Below are 10706 nucleotides of genomic sequence, written 5' to 3' on the forward strand. Positions count from 1 at the left end.
TCTTCTAAATGACTATAAACTTTATTAGCATCAATTCCAGTATAGGCGGAAGGCAAGTTATTGGCCTATAATTTTTAGGGTAGCTTGCAGGTTCTCTCTTAGGTAGGAGCATTGTTTTTCCTGTTGTTAGCCAGATTGGTGTCTGTTCAAGATGCACATATAAATAGTTCTTACTCATAGCTAAATCTTTGTGCAAAGATGTTAGTACTTTTAACTAGAAGTTAGGTACTGCACCTGGGCCTGGTGTTTTCCAGTTAGAGGCTTTTCTTAACTTTGCTTCAATCTCTCTGGCTGTTGCTTCATCCCATTTCATATCATGTACCTTTGAACTTATACTTTCTTTTACTTCTATCTATTTAGCATCTTTGTTATGCTCTGCAGGATCTTCATAAATAATTCTCCAAAATATATCTATTTCTTCTTTTTTTGGTGGTCTTTCAATTCCTTTTACCTTGTTTCCCAGTTCTCTGTTAGTCTTTTTGGGGTCATCAATAAATTGCTTATTTTGTACTTTTCCTTTATACTTATTTGTGTAGCTTTTACATTTTTCTGCCTGTGATGATATTTTTAGTTTATTTGTGATAGTGCATGACAGCTCCTGAAACATTATAATATTGCACTTTGCTTTTATCATATCTATCTTTCTGAGTATTTTTGTTGATCTGTTCCCTCCTCTATACTTTTCTAACAGTGACACTTCTTGTCTTAACTGCTTTATAGTTTTCTCTATTTGATACTTCCACAATTGTATTCGATTTCTCCCTTTCCTTTCCCTTACTACCCTGTGTTCTTGTGGTAGAATTTTACCTGTTATTAATTTAGCTACACAGTAATATAACCTCTTTACTTCTGTTATATCACACAGGTCTCTATGGACAGTCATAATTACTGTGTTTATTTGTTTTAAAAGACTTCTAGCTTTTTGGGTTTTATTGACCTTCTTCAGTCTATTTCTTTCATTGATCTTGGTATGTCTATCTGTCTCTATTAAGTCAAGCAACTCTTCTCTTAGCTCATTTTCTTCTAAATTGAGGACACATTTTTTGTTCTCCATGTTCTGTGGCATTCTATAGAAATTTCTACAGCATCTTTCTGTGGCACATTCTCTTCAATTTCATCCTGTGTCATCCGTTGATCTGTCATATGGGGACTCACTCGCCTATCACTCCTTAACATTGACTGCTCCAGAGTTGCCACGGTTTCCTGTTCCTTCTCTTGCTGTCCAGCTTCCAATGAACATTTATACTTGTTTCCTGTGGAAGGCTCCAAAATATCTTCATATGGCAACTGACCGGTTGCTTCCTGTTCCACTGCTTTCTTCTTAATTTGGATGTCTGTTGCTCCATCCTACTGTGGTGCTTTCTGAGTTAAAAGTTTCTACACTGAATCCTTCATTTTGTAGGTACTCCATAACCTCAATTTCTATTTCTTTAACTTCTCCATTACTAATCTCCTTTTCTACTTTTCCTCTTTGTCTTCTTATTTTTTGTATTGTAAAGTTTTCCATGTCCAGATTCCTTTGCCTGTATTTCTTTCCAAATTTCTTTGGTGCTGCTCTTTTTGTATTGATTAGTTTTGATTTCTCCTGTACATAAATATTATACATAAATATTACACCATATTAAATCTCTTTTTCTTTCCCATGCCCATATTTCTTCTTCAGATGTCTTCCAATCTTCCTGTTTCACCTTACTTTGAGGATTTGTTCCATTATGCTGTGATGTAACCTGTGGTAGAGCTTCTACACCACATCCTTCACCTCACAGACACTCCATAACTTCATCTTCTAGTTTTTTAACTTCTGCTTTACTAATCTTCTTTTCTACATTCCCTATTCATGATATTATTTTCTATATTGTGAAATTTTCCATACCTGGATGCCTTTGCGTATATTTCTCTTCAAATATCTTTGGGGTTGCCTTTTTCGTATTGATTAATTTGGCTTTTGACTTTACATAACTAGTGCACTATATCAAATCTCTCTTTTTTCCCATGTCCATATTTCTTTTTTATACTTTTCAAAAATCTCTAGGTTTTGTTGCTTATATTTTCGCACTTCCTCAGATGCTTCTTTTTCCAAACAGATCAAAGTTTCTTGGTCTATATAATGTATTTCACAAATCTGTTCTATTAATGAGCACAATTTTTTATTTGAGGCTTCTGACAGTTTTTCTTGTGGAAGTATTTTTCTTTCCTCTAACTTCTGTCTTAATCTTTTTGTGTATCTTGTATCTGGAAATTCTGGGCTTTATACATAATAGTAACAATACTTCTTATCCTCAGTAGTCCACTCTATCGTCTTTATGGCTCTTCTTTGGCCAATTAATTTTTGTCATTTTTGTGGACTACTACTTCCTTCTACTACAGGGGGGGCATCCTCCCCCTGAGCCTGGCCCCATTGTAGGATTATTTCCGTATTTTGAGGATTCTACACTGTCATTTTTTCTAGTCCTGGCACCAGTGCCCCTACCAGGACTGGGTACTTTGTTATCCTGGGTCTTGTGCACCCAGCTATCTCTTTTAAATTTTGACCTACTTCTATCCATGATGGATGCTATATAAATACAGTCTATATATCAGTGTCACCTTGGTGAGATGTTGTGAAAAACAAAGTCCACCTCATGAAGGTACTCACTAAGACTTGCGGATGAATTCATTTTCAGCAATACAACTGTTCTTTGCTTGCTGACTTATCATCTCTCCATTCGGACCCCTTTCTGTTTCTCTTTATGGGTTGATGGCTAATACAGAATGCCTGATACTGAATTAGGGCAGAGGTTGGTACAAATTGTATTCATAACTAGTATTTTAGTGATTAAGTTACTTCTTTAAACGTTTTATTACCCTCAGAATGCTTTTCTATGTTCACCTTTAAAAATAAAGAATATCTGTAGAGTTTGTGTAAACACCTTTCTTCAACTGCTAATATTACTCTCATATCTGGTTTCTTTGGTCAGCCTTTTGTCATGGTTACCTAATTTATACTACTACTTATGGAAATGATTCATCATATTAACTTTTAAGGTAACATGCTTAGTGGCACACTTTCAGAAAAATGCTTTATTCCTGGGAGTTCTGCTGCACAACCTGAGGACAAAAATCTAGCCATAGGAATTCTCATGACCCCTAGTTTCTGGACACTGTGGTTGTACAACCTTCTGAATATTAACGGTAATCTTGGTTGCTTTAAAGTTAATTTAATTAGGCATCTCTTTACTAAAAAATCTTTTAGTCATACTAGGATCCTGACCTTTTCAGACTACTTAAAACACATGATTTTTTATTTATTGTGATTTTTTTATATGTTCCAGACAGTGTAGTGGCTAAATTATTTAGCCTGATCAGTCTGTTAACGTTGAGTTTATACTGTGGGTTCTGTTATTAGAAAGTTTCACGTCCGTGAGGAAAAGTCACAGAATGCAAAAGGTCAAAAAAAAAAAATATCAAAAATTAACCTTAACATTTTGCAGGGGCAACACCCTGCACCCCTGATGTGGGGAAGGCAGCCCCACACCCCTGCAAATCTGTATATATAACCTCAGTGGGCACACAAATATGAGGATGGGATAACTCGACATTGCTGGCTCATACATAAGAAGTACATCAGCAGTGATTTCCCATAGAAAACAATTACTGGTGTTTTAAACAAGAGGCTTGGGGATTTTGAGGTTCAAGGAATTTGTTGTCAGGAATATCCAATGTACCAAAACTGGGATCCTTGCTGTCATCCTGTAGACTTACTGTATGGGATCATCATGTTTAGTGAGGATGGTAGAGACTTTGCCATAGCTTGATTATTTAACCTGAGCAGTCATGCATAATTTGTTTTCATGGATGCCACCATGCAGACATGCTGTGTGGGGTCTCTCTCTCTTTACAAAGGATTGATCCTTTCTGCTTAGCGTTTTTTGTCATTGAGCTTTCTGGGGCATAACTTATAAGGAAACAACATTTCATATCTTTTTTTTTACCCAGGTAGTTGATGAAATATTAATAAATAAATGCAAGAATATAAAATGTATGAACTGTTATAAAACTTGTTGTTGTTGTTGTTGTGTCTTTTGGCTTTTCCTGGTTAGGGGTCGCCACAGTGGAACTCCGGCCCGCTAATGATTGGCAGTAGATTTTTACGTGCCGAGTTGCCAGCCCTGATGGACAACCTTCAACGAAGGTGCGCCCATTCACGCATGTCTCTGCACAGAAGATGCTTTAGCTGAGAATCGAACAGGACAACGTCTTCCTCTGAGGCAACAACTCTACCGTAGCACCACCACCGCAGTTCATGAACTGTTATAAAACTAATTTGTACTAATGAATTGCAGTACAATTAATTGACAAATTAAGACTGCACGGTCTCATTTTCATTCTCATGCAGAATCAAATGCTTAGTCTGTTTTATAGAAGTAGGTAAGCTGTTTTAAACATTTAAATTAACAATATATATGCATTTTATATATCGAGACAGAGGGATATACATCCTTCAGCAAAAGAACATTAAAAGTGTACGATTGTTTATTTACAATACAATAAATATTTAAAATGTAGTCACTTAAAAAGATCAAGATAAACACTTTTGATACATTTCTGTATCTATATACTTGTTATTGTCATTATATAATAAGGAATCCCTCTTTCGGGAATTGCTTTTCCCTAGCTAGGCCAGCTGCAATAATATTGTTTTTTAACATTTAAGTATCATATAAAATAAAATCTTCAAAATGTCATGTAGAAGGGCTGGGATAAACTTTTTATGTATGTAATCACTTGTTATTGTCTTTCTACTTTAAGGAATCCACCTTTGCAGAAGGATTTTGTCTGGCTATGCTGGATGTAAGAATATTACATTTCAGAATATAAACATGATGATACAGAGTGCTCCATTGAAGAAAGCAGGAAAGGACGCTAAGCCATTTATGAAAACATGTAGCTCCAGACAACATGGTGCACAGTTGCTGAGTATGTGCCGGTTAAACACCGAGGACCAAGATGAACTTAAAGGGATCACACAAGGAATAAAGCATCTAGGAAAACCCCTCCCAAAGACATTTTTCCGTGGTATCAGGAAGTTGATTAGAGTCCTCCGCAGTTCTGCCTTAAATGACTTTTACCAAAAGGTGTGGCTTGAAATCACCCAGGACCACAAATGCAATCCATGAAGACTTGTGTCACATTAGACAAGCTTGTCATATCCTTGCACTCTCTATAATAAAGTGCATTCATGTTTGAATGCCTTTAATATAACTAAGATACAGGATTCCCAAAGGATTACCATTATACAGTTTATATTGTTTATTTTTATTTTTGTGAACTGTTTGCTGTGTGTGTACATATGTGTGTATGTGTTTGTATCTTTGGCATTTTTTTACTGCAAGAATGCATTTCAAAGTAGTTTAGACAGACAATTTGACAAAGCTCATTTCTTAAGGGCAGATGTGGGAAGTTATAAAAAATATGCATACTTAACTGTGCTGTTGCTGTTAATGCATTGAGTCAGACTGTGCCTCATTCTCAGAGTGCATCTATATTTGACACAAGACCCCATTTTGTATTTCATTCACAATAATGTAATATTTTTTCCAGAATAATCAGATGTTTTGCACATGGCATATAAAAGGTAATATTATGTATACTAACCTTAGACTGTGCAAAAATGCGTGATTACTATCGTTAAAGCTCAGTCCAGTCCAGAATTTGGAAAATGAACCACAAAAGACATGATGCCTCTTGTTAATTAACAGTAGTTATATGTAATATTTAAATACATAGACCATTGTATAATTATTTTAAATTCGTAATTTTTGTAAAACCATTGAAATCAAGCACATTTAAAGAAGGTATTGCATTGCTTATTTATTTAATTTTTATTTTTTACCACTACTTCTCTAACAAATATCACATCTGAATGAAGTTTTCTTAGCCAGTGTATAGAGTATCTTTTATTTAACATATTTGTTTGTGTGAATCTATATTTTGTGGTATTTAAGGTAAAGCTGATATACATATAAACTAGAAGATAAGCTCTAATACTTTTATTATTTTTATCTATCTTATAATTCCATGGGAAATGAAACAAGTAGGTAGAATAGTGGGTTGCTTATATTGTGAGGTATTAAACAAATATACTTGGCCAAACTGCAACTTCTAAAGAAAATATTGGCAGAAAAGACAGAAAGAAGTAATATATTACTTAAAGCAGTCGTTTTATCCATATACAATTCATAGATGTATGTAATATGCTATTGTTATTTGGCTGACATTCTTTATTTATTGAGTTTGAAAACAGGCAGTCTCTTTTTTTTTTAAATATCCGCATCAGGTATGTGTCTGTTATATCTAAGTTTATGTACAAGCTGTAAGTTTTTTAAGCTCTGTAATCACTTGTTGTCTGGATATGTCTATCCATATGAATGATTGTATATGTTACTAGACTTGTATTTAATATATTTTGTCTTCAAAACTGGTTTATGCATTTTGAAATTGCTACATGTTAACTTTGATGCATTTCAAGCTGCTATATTTATTGTACAAAAATGTTTTAAGCAGAGAATCCAGTAACTTTACCATGCAGTTAACATTTTATGACGCCAGTGGGTAGATTCTGTCATGTCTGTAGATTTAGAAAATGGGTCACTGCTTCATGCATATTTATTATTATTATTATTATTATTTGGAAGAACTACAAAGCTTAAGTTTGTTGTATCACTGACCAGAAGCATCATCACAGAACTATAAAAGTAAATAAATGGTTTAAAATTTTAAATTTGTCATTCTTTTATAGTCTGTCAGTTTGTATCTTCAAGCTTAAGCATCATGTTAAAAGACACATTCCAAATTCAAATTGTAAATATTTGACGGGAAGTTAATAGCTATCACCCTAGCAAAAGTTTGCACACTGTAAAATATTTTTCCCACTTGGCTTGATGATTACTTAGTCCAAAAAATCCACACCTGAAGTTTTGCTGTAACTGCAGATGGGTTCAATTCCATAATGACAGTACATTGTAAATAAAATCAAAAATCCTTAAAAAATGTTGTGAAGCCTATGAAGACGTTGCTTACTGTAAAGTCAAGGATAGTCTAATTGACTATCTACAGGATATAATTAACGCATTCCTGTAACATTTTCCTACCTTTGAAGAAAAACCTTTGATGGATGGATGCAGTTACTTGAATCTGAAGGTACAGCAGACATAAATTTGTTAAACAACACAACTCTGTGAGTAATTTGCACACTCCGCTTTCTTGGCAGGAAGAGCAGAAGAATATGAGTTTTATTGTTTCCTTTTTGAGCTGCATTGGAGTAATTTTCATTTTATTTTTGTTTCAGTGAACTTCACCAAATACAATTCATGCATCCCTTTTATAACATCCTTTATCTTTTTCCAGAAATGCATGTAAGTTTCTTCTACAAATTGCTTTCTAAATCTGGACCTAGTTTATATAAACTTTCCATCTGCTTTACCACATAATATAGTTAATCGGAACTACAACAACATAAACTATTGCTTTCTCGATTTCTCAGTATTGTTCATCTAAATTATTATGTATTAATTCCTCACATTTAATGTTAAAACATTTCCCTAATTGTAATCCATAAAACGTTCCAAGACTTTTAATATATGTGCATTTTGTTAAAATGCTTTTATCTTCCTGACTCATTATCATAATCTCATCTAAAAGAATATATTTCATTAACATTTCTTGTTTTATGGTATTCTTAACATTGTTTTTGTCTTAGGCATCAAGCCACATTACATCATACATTTCCACAAGGATTCTTCTGTTTTGTAGCACTGACACATTTTTGTCCCTGTATCTTTTCTCTCAAAATTATTTACATAGTAAATTTCTGATGCCTCACTTTTTCATATAGTTTACTCTCCATATTTACCCCTAGACCTTCTTATGGGAAATATTAAGGGCTTTTGTCTTTCTTGAGAGGTTCAGTAACTTGTTATCCCATATGGATTGTGGCACATCAACCAGATTAAAAGTGAATTCACTTATTTTTCCCCTATAGCAAACCATGGAAGTACTATCAATGTATTTAGAAGTCCTGACAATCAGGTTGACATCCTCTGGCCCTACTTTGTATAGGCTAGGAACATTGCACATAAGTTGTCTTTACATGTTGATGATGTATTGCTCTATTTAGGTAATCTAGAGGAAGAGCTTCCTTCTAATATTGTTTGATGAGTTAGATATATCTGTTCCTGCAGGTTATAAGGTAAATTATACCAGAACTGAGACAATTAAATGTTGAGCCTAAGAGACCAACTATAAATAAGTAATCCTTTTTGGAAATGGCATGTAAAATGGTGTACTTGAGTATACATTTGAGATCTTCTTTGATGACATCCTTGGGGAGGTTTTATTAATTTGTTATATAAAATTTTGTTAGCCTATTTAGAGGGTTTGTTAGATAAGTTTGGGTGGATGTGATGCAGGGAACTACACTTGAAGCTAAACAGTATGAATCGGTTACAGCTGATTTTATCGCCTAGGCACACAACATGCTCTCAGAAATTCAGATTCTTTGGCTGGCAATGCCAGTTCAAATATTTTTACACACCATCCAGGATAGCTCAGATGTTACCAGGTATGACTTCATTGTGTTGGAGATGTGACTTGGGAGCACTAGGGCATGGGATATACTTATTTTGGGATTGCCCAGCCCTTTTTGAGTTTAAAAGAACTGTACAACAAATTTATAAGAATATGTGTCCAGAGCAAATATTTTTACTGCATTAGAATTTGTATTGGGGTTCGCAAAACATGATAAGCTTGACTTCTTTGAGTCAAGTCCAGCAAGTTTATCGTTACTAGGTTTTACAAAAATGTATCACCTAAAGGTAGAAAACAAACATTTCTCTATCTTATACAGGCATGTTTCCATTATTAGCAGAACAGACATCTCTTGAACTGGATGTATGGATTACATTTTGCATACAAAAACTAAAGAAGTGATTGTCGTGGCTAATCTTTGTGGCAGAGCATCATAAAGACATTTTAGTATAATATTTCTTTTTTACTGTCGATAGCAGCATATGAAAGTTGCTTTGGTTATAACATTTTGATTTTACATTAGTGTTTTTTTTGTTAGTTTATGCATTGTTTGTATGCCTGATCTTATAATAAATGAGTTTTACACAAATAATAATATAAAAAGACAATCAGAATACAGAGATGTAAGTAATTTCAGAATAAACACAATAGTGAGAGATGTGTTATCCTGATTATATGTTAGTTTTTTCAGCAACTGTGAAAAATCTAAGAAATCTTTAATTAAGGGTTATGAGCAAGATAAAAATGCTGTTATAAATAAAAGTGCTTTTTTTTGGTATAGAAAGTATGTCATGTAATGTTAAGGAATCAGGACAGTATATTAAATGCTTGGATCATAGCTTCAAGTAAAGTAAATGGAGAAAAACAATTGGCGAGTTTTGGGTAAACTGAAGATACAGAGGTAAAATTGAAAAAGATGCATGTAATTAAAATTGTTTTGACAGTATGCACATTGTTTCAGTTAATATTATGTTTACTAACCTTAGACTATTGATATCAGGGTTAAGATGCACCATAATAAAGAAGCATTGTCTTTTTTTATTTAAAAATTTAGGAGATAGTTTAGAAAAGTTCATTGCAAAACATTATTCTCTTCCCATTGACAGGCACATTCTACCACTCAGTAAATGACAGAAACCTCAATGTAGCACTGCTTCTACAAACATTTCCACAATGTAGACCATTCACTTCTCATACATGATCTGCCCCCCTTTGGCTCCAGCCCTACAGCACTGAGCTGGCAGATTCTTCAGTACTGAATATGCCATTCACAGCCAAACCTCTTCCCAGTATTGGCTGGGTTAGCCAAGTCTTATTCTTAGACAAATATTTTTTATTCATATTGACTCACTCATCATTTAACAAACAACCAAAAACATCCTACCTTATGTAGGTATGTATATATTCATTTATCAAGTCACCCTCTTCAGTACTTTCATACAGTGTGATAGGAGTTTGATACCTCTGTTTAACTGCCCACAATTGTGGATGCCCCCTTTCTTCTTGAGCATTGGCACTAGTATGCTTATTCTCCAGTCATCTTGGATATGCCTTTCTTTCCACACTGCTTTGAGTACCCTCAGGATCTGTTTTTCCCCTATCTCAACCAACATCTTCATAATATCTGATGTGACCTCATCTGAGCCTCTTGCTGTCTCTGACTTCATTTTCCTTAGTGCTGTTATTAATACTTCTAGGGTGAGCTCTACCTCTTCTTTCACTGTAACATTTCACCTTCTGTTGGCTTTTTTTCATTCAAAAGCTGCTGGAAGTTCTCCTTCCATCTGCCTTTGATGTCCTGTGGAATGGTGAGCAAGTTGTTGCTGACATCGCTTATGAAGGGTGTCTGTCTTCTTTATCTTTCTGTCTTTGCCTGGCAACCTGATATAGATTATTTGTGTCATCTACTGAGTCACTTTCCAGAAACTGGTAGAGGCCTCTGATGCCTTGTTCTTTGCTATTGCATCTCCTTTCTTAGCCTCTATGTTAGCCAACCAGTATTCCTTCCTAGTTTGGTCTGTCTTTGCTGTCTCCCACTTTCTCCTGTTCTCCTTCTTTCTTGCTTTTGATGACTTCCTGGACGTCTGCATTGCACCACAAGTTTCCTTATGTACCTTATTTCCCTACCTGGCTTGGCGACA

At 34.5% G+C, this 10706-nt stretch overlaps 1 protein-coding gene across 1 annotated transcript in view; it reads left to right on the forward strand.

Moving 5' to 3' along the window:
• The window catches only part of TNFRSF11B (TNF receptor superfamily member 11b), a 305409-nt gene extending 299140 nt beyond the window's left edge, over positions 1–6269 (forward strand). Inside the window, exon 5 of the mRNA XM_044066927.1 lies at positions 4789–6269. Coding sequence (XP_043922862.1) covers positions 4789–5156 — 368 coding nt within the window. The 3' untranslated portion in view covers positions 5157–6269. The remainder of the gene's footprint in view (positions 1–4788) is intronic.
• Positions 6270–10706: the final 4437 nt, after the last annotated feature.

The sequence above is a fragment of the Protopterus annectens genome, chromosome 3.part1, assembly GCF_019279795.1.
Source record: "Protopterus annectens isolate FY-2018-M chromosome 3.part1, PAN1.0, whole genome shotgun sequence".
Taxonomy (NCBI): Eukaryota; Metazoa; Chordata; order Ceratodontiformes; family Protopteridae; genus Protopterus; species Protopterus annectens.